General features: G+C 34.5%; 1 protein-coding gene and 1 pseudogene across 1 annotated transcript; one reads left to right on the top strand and one right to left on the bottom strand.

Annotated features, from left to right (window-relative positions):
* Nucleotides 240–1,364, bottom strand: LOC104738413 (putative F-box only protein 15). The gene has a single exon (XM_010458591.1). The coding sequence runs from the start codon at nucleotides 1,362–1,364 to the stop codon at nucleotides 240–242; it is 1,125 nt and encodes a 374-aa protein (XP_010456893.1).
* Nucleotides 14,222–15,260, top strand: LOC109128469 (annotated as a pseudogene).

Consider the following 17,419-nt stretch of genomic DNA (forward strand, 5'->3'; position numbering starts at 1 on the left):
TTTTTTTTTTTTTTTTTTTTTTTTTGTAAAATAGTTACATGTCTGTTTTGAGTGATTCTGATACTGTGGACCAAAACCTAAAACTTGTCAAAGATCACTACAGAATCCAAAACTAGTCTATGTCAATAACATCTGCAGTTTGATGTCAAAATACATGGTAGAAGGATGATCCTTGATCAACAATAAATAAACACAAAGAGAGAAATCAAACAGAGTTTTAAGAACACCAAACAACCTTCTTAGTCTGGAACTGGAATCAGACTTGGAACGTACACATAGCTACAAATAAACGGGTCACCGTAGTGATCAGATCCATGGCGTCCTGTCTCGATTTGTTTTCTGATCCCACCTTGATCAATTTGGTAAAAAGTGATGCAAGACCACCACTTATCATCATCTTCCTTGACATATCCTTCGCACCATGCCATGATAATTTTGTGATTTCCAATGGAGTATCCAGGACGAGCCATATCAGTATCGTACTGTAACAACGGAAGCTGAGGGCTAGTGACATTAAAATATTTGGTAAACGAAACAACTTTATCACTCAACTTGTTTGTCACCCACACCTCAATCTCAGTTGATACTTCTTCGTCACCATGTTGTAGTAATAAAGAGAGCCTATCTCCACTGAAACAGGCTAATCGTCTAGTCTCGTGGAAAGGAGGACAAACACATAGGTTCTTGAACGCTTCCATGGTGAAATCAAAACTTAGAACATATGTGGCAGCAATCCAATACATATTACCCTTCACTGACACACCTTGGCAATCAGTATCTATATCCAAATCGAGCTTAGCATCAAGACTTCTCCACGAATCAGACCTGAATTCATATATCTCACACTCTTCTGGATCATCATAAGACAGAGGACCAGAAAACCTCAAGATCTTGTAATTATGGCGACACGTATTGTCGTATCCAATCCCAAAGTAATCAGATTTAGAGTAGCAGACCAAGGGTTCGATCCGTTTGATTTTACTCGTAACCGGATTCCAAACTGCGAGATCGATGTCTCTTTCTCTATTGTAAATCGGGTGACCACCGAAACACAGCATGAGTCCATCACAGTGAACCATATAATCAAACGAATGTGGAGAGCGAAACACGTCTGGGAGTGGTGAATATTTATGGATTCCGGTCACCGGATCCATGATTTGAACCGTCTGATTATCATCGATCCTTAAGAAACGTTCCGGAGAGCGACCCAAGTGATTGTACATGAATCTCTTGTCGGTGATGAGATCGTACCATTGCTTGCACGTCGACTTGAATCGGTTCAAAGACTCAGCAGGAGTCCTGATTAGTATTTCTTCTATTAGCTCAAATGGCAAAAACCGCAACAAACGCTTCGTAGAAGCCATGAACGGTTGATTGAAACAAAGAGATGTGGTTTCTTGATTGATAAGGTTTCTTGTTTCCTTTTTAGTTAGGTTTAAGACTTTAAGCGCTATATCGTGATTAACCAAACCAAAATACCAATCGAATGAAAGTAAACCAACAATGTTGAGCGGTAAACCAATAAAGCGCTATATTCCTTTTTTAGTTAGAGTTTTTTTTTTTTTTTTTCTAATATTCTGATGTGTATATAAAAATACTTTTGACAAAAGAAGAAAACTACACAATTTTAGAAAATAGAGATTATTAAATCTCAATATTCATATTGTATGCATATTAGAGTAATCAAATGTGTACCAGTTTAGTATTGGTTAATATTTAGATGTCGGCTGTGCCGCAAGTAAAAATTTAAAATGACTAACATTGTTAATTTCACGTTTTGAGTAGAAACTTTATGGTAATTTTTTAACTGTATAGTATAAAAGTCAGAAATAATGACTAAGATGAATCAACCAAATTAATTAAATAAAATTTGTGTTGTCTATATAGAAATCAATTCAGTGACAATAAGAAAATAATAATAAAGATATCTGAATCAAGGCTTGTTGAATCATACTCAGATAATCAATTTGAAAGATATTCAAATAAACCAATATTTAAATCATTATTCTATCAAAATTTACAAAAAATAATATAAGAGAAGCAGGGAGAAAGAGCTCATATCTGCAAGCCTGCAACCAACAAAATTGACTAAAAGGATAAATCTATATACAAAAAATTAGAAATCACAATCAATTACCTAAATTAATACTTGGAAGATATGATCATGCATGTATTAGATGGAAAATGACACCAAACAAAAGTTATATGAATGAATCAATAAATAAAACAATCCAAATTTTAACAAAAATGAGTGAATCAATGTTGATTCATAAATTGAAAAAAATAATACTCGGTATTTTTAAATTTGGAGGTGTTATCAAAGAACAAAACTCTTTTCAAAGTCCATAAAAATCTATATATATATATATAAATAAAGAGGTGTTAAACAAAATGTGCAAAACAAACAAGTGCGAACATTGAAAGCTGGGAGTACGACGAAGAAGCACAATTGTTGGATCCAAAACATTGCAACTTTTGAGATTATTAACAAATCTAAACAGTTAGATGAGATAAAAAAAACAATCTCATCCGTTAGATTTAAATTGACCCATAAAAGTGAGTTTGCTATAATATATAAACATATAAATCTATGAAAAATAGAAATCATGATCAATTACCTAGATTAATACTTGGAAGAGATGATTGACGTGGTATAAATGGAAAACGACACCAAACAAAAGTTAGATGATGGAATCAATAAATAAAACAATCCAAATTTTAACAAAGATGAGTGAATCAATGTTGATTAATAAATTGAAAAAAATAATACTCAGAATTTTTAAAGCTTGGAGGTGTGAAACAAAATGGTGCGAAAACTAACAATTGCAAACATTAAAAGTTAGGGGTACGACGAAGAAACAAAACTGTTGGATCAAAATATTGCAACTTTTGAGATCATTAACAAATCTAAACTGTTAGATGAGACAATAAAAACAGTCTCATCCGTTAGATTTAACTTGACCTTAAAAATGGGTTGCTATTATATATAAAAAATATTAAAAAAAACTCCAATACATTAACTTGTAAGTTTAATATTAAAATAATACTCAGAAAACAATAAAATTGAAACTTGTTTTAATAGTCCATAAATATCTATATATAATAAACAAAAAGGTGTAAAATACAGAGTTGTAAAGCATAGATGTGTGAAACAAAAAAGTGTACACACTAATTTGTGTGATTTTTAAAAGATAAGGGTACGACAAAAAAACACGATTATTGGAAGAAAAAAAACTTGGAACTGTTGGGATCATTAATAATTCTAAACTGTTAGATGAGATAATAGAAATAATCTTATCCGTTAGATTAAAGTTGACCCCCAAAAATGGGTTTATTAGAAATAGAACAATACAAAAAGAATAAAATAAACTTTGTATGTCTGAAGGTTTATGTCTTTACAGATCATTAATGTTATACTTTTTCCGAACTATATGACCACACATATAATAATAATAATCTAGCAGAGAAGAAATTGGTTTTATTCATATTTAACCGAATGAACACTAACAAGTTCATTAGTAGACACTAACAGTTTCATTCGTAAGCTTTTGTCATTGGTTCAGTGAGTTTCATAAAATCTATCTATATCTATTACAATGCAACGCAAATATAAAAATACCTTGAATTAAAGAATGATGCAGGTTAATTAAAAAAAACACTCCAGTAAAATAATTCTCTGATTTTATTAATTACTTGTAAGTTTAAAAAATACTCAGAAAACAATAAATTTGAAACTTTTTTTTGTAGTCCATAAAAAATTTATATATAATAAACAAAGAGGTGTAAAGTATAAAGGTGTAATAGAGGTTTGAAACAAAAATGTGCAAATATTAATAAGTGCGATTTTTGAAAGATGGGGGTACGACGAAGAGATTCAAAAATTAATAGATCCGATTTTTGAAAGATGGGACATGACGAAAATACACGATTATTTGAAGGAAAAAACTTACATCTGTTAAAATCATTAAACCGTTAGATGAAATAATACAACTAATCTCATCGGTTGGATTAAAGTTGACATAAAAAAAGATTTTGCTATTATATATAGATTAGTATTGTACTTATAAAATAGGAAAAATGATTGCCAATTACCTGAAGTATATGCACGCCAACTCATGGCCACACATGCAAATAATATAAATATCTTGTTAACTACATGAACTATTGACATCACATAAGGACATGCATAAACAAACATAGGTTATGTATACAACTAAATAAACATTTAACTCCAGTGTTTTGTTGGTCGAAATTCGGCGTCGACCATTGTTGACCGTCATTGACCGGCGTTGACCAGAAAATTATTTTTAAAATATATATTTGGGAATTTAGTGAGAAATACCACTTTTAAAACTAAAGTTGTGAGAAATGCCACTTTTAGTTTTTCCTTTTTAGAAATGTCATTTTCTAATTTTTATGCTATATGATGAAAATATGTTTCTACCCTTGAATTAAAGAAATATATGGTTTAAGAAAGAAAAAAATTGGACGAGTGGCGTGAATTTTGCGGTACAAAACACACACTTGTTGAACTTCTGGTGGACCAGATCCAACTCCCAGTCATGTTTAGTGTATCTCTAAGTGGAACAGATCCACTTGGTTGGACTCTACTTGTCCACCTCTAGGTCTGACGACGCATGTACCGATCTTATTGTACCTCCAGTGGACCAGATTTAACGCTCGAAAGGTATTTGTCCACCATATTTATGTCCTTCTCTCTCTTTAGTAGACATTATCCGCTTGGTTGACAACACTTGTCCATCCCAATTATATCATTTTTTCTCTTAATGGACCATATCCGCTTGGTTGACGATACTTGTCCATCAATAACATGAAACTTTTTTTCACCCTATAGGCTTCCCGCCACAAACCGATCTTATAGTGCCTCCGCTGGACTGGATTAAACGCTCGAACAGGTTAGTGGATCACGTTTTGTCCTTCGGTCTCCTTGGTGGACCAGATCTGCTTGGTTAACAACATTTGTCTGTCAATAACTTAAAACTTGGTCCACCTCTGCAGGTGACGCACATACAGAATCTTACGATCCACCAGTGGATGAAATATGTTATTCACCTATGGAAGCTGTCATCTCCAACCAAGCAAGGTGAATATTATAGAACAATATGGAGGTTCGCACCGCCGTACAAAGTGAATATGGAGGTTAGCAACACCAATATAGAGAACAACTGAGGAAGAAGATGAGCACGGAGGATTGCAGCACTGCTATGTATGGCAACTGAAATGGTAGAAGATGAAAAGCCTTAAGTTAGAATAAGAGATCTGAGATTTGCAATACAAAAAAAATTGAGATCTCGGAAAAAACTTTGCCTTTCAACTCCCAGAAAAAGAAAAACAAAAGCAATTAATTAGTTTTAGGTTAAAAGAGAAAATGATATAATGGTATTTTAGATATAAGGTTGTGGCAGGCGGGAAAAGACTTGAGGAGAAATGACATTGGGAAAAGCCTTTGGTACTGTGTATGGCAGAACTAATAGTTTTCTCTATATTTTTTATTTTTTCCTAAAAATAATATTTGTTTTTGTTTTTATTTATTTCTTATAGATAAATAAAAGTGAGAAATGATTTTTATAATTTTACAAAAACAAAACATAGCAACAAAAAGTTATAAGATAAAAAATATAAGAAAATTATATACCAAACAATAAAATTAAAAATTATATAACAAACAAATTTGTGGTATATCTGGTTAAATAATTTTGTTATTAAATAAAATATATCAAAAATAATAGAATAAATTATACCACCAAATTTTATGTGTAGTAGATTTTTTCATAAAACTATAACAAAATATACCTTTTACTTTTAAAAAATCATTTTTTGTATATTTTCAAAGTTGGAGGTCTTAAATATTTTTTGTTCATTTTACTTATTTAGAATATTATGTCATTTAAAATATATCCAAGGAATTGCCAACTTTTTCTTTGATTTTACAAAACCAACCTTTGATTTTACAAAAACAACTTTGGTTTTCAATTATCTTCTAGATATATGTCTTTCATGTAAACAAATATAATTTTTATTATTTTCTTCCTTTCTTTTTCTTATTAAAAACAAAGAAATGGTTGGCAATGTCTTAAATATATTTCAAATAACATAATCTTATAAAACTATAACAAAATATATATTTTCCTTTAATTTTTTTTTGTATTTTCAAATGTGGGTGTTTAAATATTTACTTATTTATAAGATTATGTATTGGATATATATCCCATGACATAATAAGTAAAAAAAAATGGCAAAATAGGTAAAGAGAAAAAAAATTAAAACCCCTACCTTTGAAAATACGAAATTAAAAAATGATTTTTTAAAAAGAAAAGGTATATTTTGCTATAGTTTTATGAAAAAATCTGCTAAACATAAAATTTGGTGGCGTAATTTTATTATATTATTTTTGGTATATTTTATGTAATAACAAAATTATTTAACTAGATATACCACAAATTTTGTTTGTTAAATAATTTTTAATTTTTTGTTTGGTATATAATTTTCTTTTATTTTTTATCTTATAACTTTTTGTTGTTATATTTTGTTTTTATAAAAATATACAAATCATTTATCACTTTTATTTATTTATCAGAAATACATAAAACAAAAAAATATATATTTTTTAATATTTTTCTGATCAACGCTGGTCAACACTGGATTTCGACCAACAAAACACCGGAGTTAAATGTTTATGCTGTTGTACACATAACCTATGTATATTCTTATGTGATGTCAATAGTTCATGTAGTTAACAAGATATTTATATTGTTTGTATGTGTGTACCTATGTATATTCGTGTTCCTGGCAATCATTTTTCCTATAAAATACCCACCACGTCAGCAGTAACGCATATAATTTTGGCTAGTGATTCGTTTGTTTCGTCACACGTACGACTCGCAAATAATTAGGCTTTTTTGAAGTAATATAAAAAAATGGACTTGGTGTTGTAAAACACTTGGAGTGGACTTCTATAACCGGTCCATTACTTATCTTATTGTGTAAGGCCCATCGGCCATGTCCTAGTCGGTTTAGGTTTAGGCTTTGCCTAATACTATATAATTTACTTGTTCGATTGAATCATTAATAATAATGAGAGAAACAAAACCTCAAGTTCTCTACTTTCATTCTTACTTTTACAACACGTTATCAGCATGAAGCTCTAAAACCAGCTGAGAAAAAACCTTACCTTAAAACCCTAAAACCCTAAAACCGCCGCCGCTTTCACCCCTTGTTCATCCAAGCTTACAAATGGTTCCTGTTCATGATCAAGGCGTGTTCGTGGTAAAGCTCTGCTCGTGATCGGTTCGTGTGCTTATCCTGTTCGAGGTTCGTGGTTCGTGGATCAACTCAAGGTACAACCGAGGTCTTTAGCTTCCGGTTCGATTCCAGTCAACCCCAAAACGGTGAAAGGTAAATAAAATTAAACCTCCTTAGAACCTATGAATCGAACCTGATCTTTTAAATCTGTTGGAACCCTAAAACTACAAGTAAACAATCAACAAACAAGTTCTTATGCTTTGAAATCTTAAAACCCTATAACTTTAAAACTTTAAAATCAATTGTCTTGATGTTTAGGGTTGCATAGATTGTTTGTAAATTAAACCAATTATACTATGATTAATATCCGATTATGATTGTTTGCTTGATGCATGAGAACCTTAGAACTAAACCCTTAAATTCGAAATTCATATAGAAAAATATAAAACTGTTTGTTCTAGGTTGTTAGAATCCGATCATGTTTGATTGTTTGTTAACATCAAAAACCCTAAAAATCCTAATTAAATTCGGAACCCTAAAGAAAGTCTAGTCCCTAAAATTTGTTGTTATCCTAATTAGAAAAGGAAAAGTTAAATAAAAGGAAATTCTATCTAGTAAAAAGGAAAATTTTTAAAACATTAAGATTATATGTTCATACTAGAATATAATCTATCTAGGATTGGTGTCTTGCATGCATATTAGAATTACGAAATTTGAGTGTAATATTATGGCATGGATCGGTCTCAAATACCGCATGACCCTAAGTGATTGGCATGGTTCGGTCTCAAATACTGCATGGCCTAATTTTGTTGCATGGATCGGTCTCAAATACCGCATGATTTAACTTGGTGCTTGTTTTCTATTTTATAGATGGCAAAGCTGAACAACCTCTCCTATGTTGCCCTTAATGCTTCTAGAGACAATTACTTGCAATAGGCTTTGGACACTAAGATCCATTTGAAATCAAAGGATTTATGCGAATGCATTGAGGATGAGGTTGAATGTGCAGAAAAGGATAAGTACAAGGCAATTATGCATATATGCTACCACCTTGCTGAGAGTCTCAAGAACCAGTACCTCACTGTTGAAGATCCTCTTGACCTTTGGACAGAGTTGAAAAACAGATATGGACACCAAAAGACGGTTCTCCTCCCAAAGGCTCAATTCGATTGGAAAAACCTAAGGATCCAGGACTACAAATCCGTGGATGAGTATAACTCAGAGCTATTTAAGATAGTCTCAATCCTAAGGTTATGTGGTACAGAGGTAACTGAGAAGGACTTGCTAGAGAAGACATTCTCAACCTTTCACACCAACAACATATTTCTTCAACAACAGTATCATGAAAAGGGGTTTAAGACATATGCAAGTCTCATCTCTTGTTTGCTGCTTGCTGAGCAGAACAATGAGCTATTGATGATGAATAGTGCATTGAGACCTTCTGGTACAGCTCTATTACGAGAAGCACACAAGGTTGATTTGGCAAAGAAAAACCCTCAAGAGCCTAAAGAGCCGAAAGAGACTAAGGAGTCTAACTATGTCCATAGGGACAAGTATGGCCGTGGCTGTGGAGGAGGTGGACGCGGTGGTCCTGGTCGTGGGAACTACCAAGGACACAATTTTGGTGGTCAAGGCCTTGGAAACCGATTCGGCTTCGGCCGTGGTCAGGATAGAGGCCGCGGGACATTTAAGCCGCAACATAAAACCAATTCCACTTGTCATAGATGTGGTATGGGAAACCATTGGATAAAGACATGCAGAACTCCCAAGCACCTTGTTGATCTCTATCAAAAGAATTTGAAGAAAAATCCAGAAGCTAACCTGGTTCATCTCGATGGTGAAGGTGATTTTGACCATGAAAAGGATGACCTATTAGATTATGATACCTCTGATTGTTTAATAGAGGATAATTAAACTCAAATGTTTTCTTGATTTAATTTTATGTTTTATGCTTTGCATTTGATTGAATTATTGTTTGGATTATTATTTTGAATAATTATTTTGGTTTAAATTCAATTATTTTATTTCCTTCAATATATTTGTTTGTTTTATTACCTTAAGTTTAAAACATAAATTCTTGTCTATATTAGAAATGGCTGAGAACAAGAATATATTTGTGGTTGATAGTGGATCAAGCCACACGATTTTGAAGGACAAGAGATATTTTATTAATCTCATTATGAAAAATGCCAATGTTAGTACAATTGCGGGTATAGCAAGCCTAATTGAAGGCTACGGCCAGGCTCATATTTAATTACCTAATGGCACACCTCTTGAAATAAGTGATGCCTTATATTCACCCAGCTCAAAGAGGAGTTTATTGAGTTTAAAGGACATTCGTTTGAATGGTTTCCATGTTGAAACAAAGGGTGAAGGAAACAAAGAGTTCCTACATATAACTGAGATCACCCAAGGACATAAGAAAGTCCTAGAGACTATACCTGCACTAGCCACTTGTCTTTACCATGCTAAGATTAATATGATAGAGGCTAACTTGGCAATGAATAAAATATTCAATGAACAATTCACTCTATGGCATGACCAGCTTGGCCATCCGGGTTCTAACATGATGCGTAAGCTAATAATGAATTATGATGGGCACACTCTTAAAGAGAGAAGAGTTATTCCTAAACATCTCACGTGTGTAGCATGTGCAAAAGGAAAACTCATTACAAGGCCATCACCAGCAAAAGTAAATAAAGAAACTTTGCATTTTCTGGAAAGGATACAAGGAGACATATGTGGACCTATACACCCTAAGTGATTGGCATGGTTCGGTCTCAAATACCGCATGACCCTAAGTGATTGGCATGGTTCGGTCTCAAATACTGCATGGCCTAATTTTGTTGCATGGATCGGTCTCAAATACCGCATGATTTATTGATGCATCGACCAGATGGTCGCATGTTTGCTTATTGTCAACTAGAAACCTTGCGTTTGCTAGATTGCTGGCCCAGATTATACGTCTGCGAGCCCACTTTCCAGATTTTCCACTTAAGACTATACGTCTAGACAGTGATGGTGAATTTACATCCCAAGCGTTTAATGAATATTGTATGTCCATGGGGGTGAGTGTGGAACATACACAAAATGAAAACGGCAATTCTAACATACACAAAATGGATTAGTTGAATCTTTTATTAAACGTATTCAATTGATTGCTCGGCCATTGCTTATGAGGTCGAAGCTTCCTGTGTCGGCTTGGGGATACGCAGTATTACATGCAGCTGAGCTTATACGCATCAGGCCATCTAGTGAACATAAGTATTCACCATCCTAATTACTAACGGGTCATGAGCCAGACATATCCCATCTCAAAACATTCGGGTGTGCCGTTTATGTACCGATTGCTCCACCACAGAGAACTAAGATGGGACCTCAAAGGTGGATGGGAATATATGTTGGATATGATTCTCCCACCATTATTAAGTATCTTGAGCCAACTACGGGTGATTTATTTAAGGCCAGATACGCGGATTGTCAGTTTGCTGAATCCGAATTTCCTATGTTAGGTGGAGAGAATAACAAGCTGGTCAAAGAGATATTATGGAATCAAACATCCTTAAATTGGCAAGATCCTCGGACTCTAGCATGTGATGCAGATGTCCAAAAGATTATACATTTGCAAAAGCTAGCTATTCAATTGCCAGATTCATTTGCTGCCCCGAGGAGAGTAACAAAATCGTACATACCAGCTTGTAATGCACCAGTACGTATTGATGTTCAGAAGGAACACAATAATCAAGTTGCTACAGAGTCTAAGGCCCATTTGAAACGTGGTAGACCATTAGGTTCCAAAGATAAGAACCCTTGGAAATCTAAAAAAGGTACAAATAAAACCGAGGTTAAGGAAAGTGTAGACATGGCCGCGGCAAATCCTAAGGTATCGAATGAGGTTTGGGACGCTGAACCTCAAGGACCTGAAGGTGTTGATAATAATGAGATCTCAATCAATTATATCATGTCTGGAATACAATGGAACCGAAAAGATGTCGACATCGATGAAATATTTGCATACAAGGTAGCACTTGAAATAAATGAGGATCATGAACCCACACTATATTAGAGTGCACTCAAAGTAAAGATTGGTTAAAATGGAAAGAAGCCATTGACGTGGAGTTAAACTCTTTAAAGAAGAGGAATGTGTTTGGTCCGATCTTAAGGACACCATTCGATATAAAGCCAAATGGACATAAGTGGGTCTTTGTAAGAAAGAGAAATGAGAACAATGAAATAGTGAGATATAAGGTACGACTTGTGGCACAAGGATTCTCTCAAAGACCAGGAATAGATTATGAGGAGACATACTCCCATATGATGGATGCAACGACTTTTAGATATTTAATAAGTCTGGCTATAAGAGAAAAACTGGATTTGTGGTTAATGGATGTTGTAACCGCATATTTGTATGGTCCACTGGAAAATGAAATTTATATGAGATTACCAGAGGTATTGAGCTCAAAGATAAGAGTGGCTCTCGAGAACAATACTACATAAGGCTAGACAAATCCCTTTATGGACTGAAACAAAGTGGGCGAATGTGGTACAATAGATTAAGTGAGTACCTAGCCAAAGAGGGTTATAAGAATGATCCCATCAGTCCATGTATTTTTATAAAGAAGTTTGCAAACAAAGGGTTTGTAATCATAGCAGTATATGTGGATGATTTGAATATCCTAGGAACCTCTGGGGAAATCGCCCAAACAGTTGAATATCTCAAGAAAGAGTTTGAAATGAAAGACCTAGGTAAAACTAAGTTCTGTTTGGGATTGCAGCTTGAGTACATAAATAATGGGNTATTTGTATGGTCCACTGGAAAATGAAATTTATATGAGATTACCAGAGGTATTGAGCTCAAAGATAAGAGTGGCTCTCGAGAACAATACTACATAAGGCTAGACAAATCCCTTTATGGACTGAAACAAAGTGGGCGAATGTGGTACAATAGATTAAGTGAGTACCTAGCCAAAGAGGGTTATAAGAATGATCCCATCAGTCCATGTATTTTTATAAAGAAGTTTGCAAACAAAGGGTTTGTAATCATAGCAGTATATGTGGATGATTTGAATATCCTAGGAACCTCTGGGGAAATCGCCCAAACAGTTGAATATCTCAAGAAAGAGTTTGAAATGAAAGACCTAGGTAAAACTAAGTTCTGTTTGGGATTGCAGCTTGAGTACATAAATAATGGGATCCTTGTGAATCAAATGGCATATACAGAAAAGGTACTCAAGAGGTTTAATATGGACCAAGCTCACCCACCCATTGACTAGCCCAATGGTTGTAAGGAGCCTTGATTTAGATAAAGATCCATTCGGTCCAAAGAAGAACGATGAAGAAGTTCTCGGTCCTGAAGTGCCATAACTCAGTGCTATAGGAGCGTTAATGTTCTTGGCTAGCCACACTAGACCAGACATATGTTTTGCCGTGAACCTCCTAGCAAGATTTAGTTCTTGTCCGACCCAAAGGAACTGGAACGATATTAAACATGTTTTACGTTACCTACAATGGACGATAGATTTGCGTTTATTTTATACTAACCATAACAAAGACTGATGCAGGTTATCTATCCGATCCACATAATGTTAGGTCCCAAACCGGTTATGAAATTACACACGGTGGTACAACAATATCTTGGCGTTCTATGAAGCAGACCATTGTAGCTACATCGTCTAACCATGCAGAGATTTTAGCTATGCATGAGGCCAGTCGGGAATGTGTGTGGTTGAGGTCGATGACTCAACATATCAGGACGGACTGCGGTATGGTTGATGACAAAGAACCAACCGTGATCTACGAAGACAATACGGCTTGCATCGCACAGCTCGAGGAAGGCTACATCAAGGGAGATCGAACGAAGCACATATTACCCAAGTTCTTCTTCACGCATGAATTACAGAAGGCCAAAGAAGTTCAAGTGGTACAATTTCAATCTTGCAACAATTCAGCCGATCTCTTCACCAAGTCTTAACCGGCATCGACATTCAAGAAGCTCACGCATTAGATTGGAATGCGGAGGCTTGAGGACTTTCAGTGATGCTTAGAACAGGGGGAGCAATGCGTGTTGTACTCTTTTTCCTTCAACATGGTTTTGTCCCACTGGGTTTTTCTGGTAAGGTTTTAATGAGGCGGCACCCCCAAGCGTATTGCACTGATCCCTTAGCATCGGCACGGTTATATCATCTAAGGGGGAGTGTTGTAAAACACTTGGAGTGGACTTCTATAACGGGTCCATTATTTATTTTATTGTGTAAAGCCCATCGACCATGTCCTAATTGGTTTAGGTTTAGGCTTTGCCTACTAATATATAATATATTTGTTCGATTGAATTGTTAATAATAAGGAGAGAAACAAAACCTCAAGTTCTCTACTTTCATTCTTACAACACTCGGCTATTTTTCTCCTAAATAATTTTTTTTTCTTTAGCAAAGTTTCTTTTATGGCGGCTCGTTGGAGAAATTTTCAATTTTCTCGTTTCTCTCTTCATCGTCGTCTATCACTATGCCCGGCCAGAATGGGAGGTCTAACTCGTGAGTTTCCCTTTTCCTTTGTAATAGATCTAGAACCGGCCGGATATATTAGAAGAGTTCATGTCTTTTTATTTTGTCTAGTATTTTTTCTATATGAGTGTTTGTCAGATCTAGTAGGACCGGCCTGACGTGTTCTAGCGTTAAGTTATGTAATAATTAAAGATTATGTATACCGAAAGTTTAACCGAAATGACTAGTCTGTTTTAAGATTTTGTAGAACAAATTATGTATTCTCCAATCTCAATGTAATTTTGGGTTGCATTATGTGAACATTATCAGAATTAATAGGAACACTATAGCTGTCAGATTTATCAGCATCTCATGAGTCTTAGAAAAACCCAAAACTCTTTCACAGGTCAAATGGAGATGTGAAAGGATTCGGTTTCCTTGAGAGTAAGAATCAGAGCAAGGAAGCAGAGAAGCCAAGTTTTGCTGACCTGACATTATGCCTCTTGGAAGTAATAATATCTCAGCTCGACTTAAAAGATAACATTCGTGCATCTGCTGTCTGCAAAACATGGCGTGAAGCCGGTCTATATGTCCGGAAGGTAGACAAGCCTCCTTGGCTTATGTACTTACCTAAACGCGGAAACTTGTTTGAACTCTACGATCATTGCAGCAGAAGATGTACACACTGAATCTACCCCAGCTATCTAAATCCACGGTGTGTTACTCAAGAGATGGATGGTTACTAATGCGCAAACCAACTTCAAACGAAATGTTCTTCTTCAACCCGTTTACTCGTAAGGTCATTAACTTACCAAAATATGCGTTGTCATATGATGCAATCGCTTTCTCTTGCGCACCTACATCAGGTACTTGCGTGTTGCTGGCTTTTAAGCATGTTAGGTATGGTGTAGTCACTACAAGCACTTGCCATCCTGAAGCACCTGAATGGGTTACTGAGGAATTATATTTCCATCTTGGCTATGGCAGCGATATACTTAAGCACAGCAATGTTGTCTATGCCAAACGTCGCTTCTATTGCCTTGATGGTGAAGGAAGATTATATTACTTTGAACCTTCCTCTCGGGAATGGCGTTATAGTTATACGAGTTCACCGCCATGTCCCTACTTAGATAGATATAACTACCAATATGAGCGGAGAAGAAGAGAATTTTCTTGGCTGCGCGGAAAGGAGTGTTCTTCAAAATGTTTTTATGCGGTGGTGAGAAACCGATTGTGTATAAATTAGACGATTATCATTGGGAGGAGATCAATAGTACTACAATTGATGGATTGACAATGTTTACGAGTCTTTATTCCTCTGAGATGAGACTCAATCTCCCATGGATGAGGAACAGTGTTTACTTTCCGAGGCTTAGGTTTAATGTCAAGCGTTGTGTATCTTTTTCGTTTGATGAAGAGAGGTATTATCCGCGTAAGCAGTGGCAAGAACAGGAGGATTTATGTCCTCTTGAGAATCTTTGGATCAGGCCACCGAAGAAAGCTTTAGACTACATGTGAAGATTTAAAAAAAAACCAATGGGAAAGCTTTTACAACACAGATTACGGTGGAACCGTGGAAGAGTAAGATCGTCTCAATTATCTTAGGGCTTAATTTTTTGGTTACGGTTTAAGACTTTAAGCTTTATCTTTTTTTATTAAGGTCTTTTGTATCCTCGGATTCTGCTTTTTTNTTTTTTTTTTTTTTTTTTTTCGGATAAAGACTCTTTGGAGTTCAGGATGCTCTTCTTCAACCCTTTTTCCCTTCAGCTCACAAGCTTGTCCAAGTCATCAAGTGTGAGCTTTCTTTTCGAGAGATTACATAAAATAACTAGTAATGACTAATAAGAAATAAACAATTTTATTAACAAAAATGAGGTCTAATATAATCTCTTGTGAATATGTGTTTATCATAGCAATTAACTGGATCATATTATCACATGATCCAAAAAGGTTTGACTTTAAAACCATCTCCAATATATATCTCAACTTTTTTTACTTTAAAATAGTGTACTGTAATTCTAAAATAGAACATGGATTTTATTCAATGTATCGCTCTATTTTTTTTTCTAAAATAGAGTTAATAGAATAAATAAAGTCAAATATAAAGTAATCCTATGAGTTACTATATTTAAGAGTAAGATATATAGTTGGATTGGAGCAAATATTATGTTAGTGCGTATCAAACATGTTTTGACTTGGGATGTTGATTTTGCTATATGGTTGATAGAAGAAAAAGAAGAGCCAAAAGTGTGACACTATAACTCACTAGATATATGATGGTCAAATAACTGATAGTACATAATTATAATACAAGAATACAATGACATAAAATCATGTAAAGTTTAATAGTCAAATCTCATAGAATCATATTTTATTTTCTTTTCTTAAAATAGAAAAACTTTAAAACACAATCAAATCTTTTAAAAACTTACTAAATCTTTCAAAATTCTAAAATATTAAAATCCTACCAAATCCTTAAAACATCAAGTTGAATACCCCCTCTAATTAAAAAAAAATGATTAGGTAAATTTTTAATGGATTCAAATGGTTGCACTAAAAAGGTTGAAGAAGTTGAAAAAAAATATTCAACCAAGTTTCCAAGTATTCAAATAATTCTACAGCAAAAATGTTCAATTTGTTCAACCACTATTTTTGAGATGAATAGGTGAATAATATTCAGCCCAATTTTATTCAACCTAATATTTTCAACTTTTTCAATTTTAAACAATTCATTTGTAGCCAATATTTTATAGGGATATAGAACTGTGTCACAACATACTTTTAGTAACCAACAATCTTAAAAACTACAAAGCTTTGTTAGCAGAATCCCCGAAACCAAATACATTATTGACTTTAGAATCGTGAGAAGCACATATGTAGTTCACACAATAAGATTAAAGATTCGACAGTGATTGTCAGAGCCGGTCCCAAGCACCAAGTTGATTAAATATTTCTAATTGATTAAATATTTCGGCCCTAAAATTTCTGAAAAATGTCATTAGTGTAATGGTAAAGGTGTACCAAGTTGTGTTTGTGGTCTACGGTTCAATCCATAGCACCAACAGTTTTTACAATTTTTTTCTTTCTTTCTTTGGCTTACTATAAAGCCAGCCGTAACATAGTTTTGAGCTTGTGGCCCCAATATCCTGTGCGACGGCTCTGGTGATTGTATGTTTAACTATCATTATTTACAAACCATAAGAATGAGAACCCATTTCTACAATTACGATAAGATTTTGAGGGGTATATTTGTCAATTTCAAAAAATATGGGCATGTTTGGTAGGATTTGTCAGTTGAAATCCTACATATTCACAAATTGTTAGGATTTGTTATTCCGGGTCGTAGAATCATAACCAACGCTCATGTCGTTAGCGGTGCAACATTAGTTGAAGTCACAAAATTGAAATCCGGAACTAAATACAAGGCTAGCTTCTCGGCTTTAGGAAATAAATGTGACTTAGTCCTTTTGGTCATTGATGATGAAGACTTTTGGAAGGATTTGAAACCGCTGAATCTATTTAGGAAGATGCCTAGACTCTTACAAGCCGTGTGCATCGTTGGATATCCTCTAGGTGGTGATGGTCTATCCATAACAAAAGGAGTTGTCTCAAGAATCAACACGGATGTATACTCTCACAATCGAAGCGCACTCAAACTTCCAATCATCCAAAATTCT

The sequence above is a fragment of the Camelina sativa genome, chromosome 13 (genome assembly GCF_000633955.1).
Source record: "Camelina sativa cultivar DH55 chromosome 13, Cs, whole genome shotgun sequence".
Taxonomy (NCBI): domain Eukaryota; kingdom Viridiplantae; phylum Streptophyta; class Magnoliopsida; order Brassicales; family Brassicaceae; genus Camelina; species Camelina sativa.

What these genes read in the sequence shown, in the direction of transcription:
- LOC104738413 (XM_010458591.1), bottom strand. Translation starts at nt 1,364, where the DNA reads ATGGCTTCTACGAAGCGTTTGTTGCGGTTTTTGCCATTTGAGCTAATA.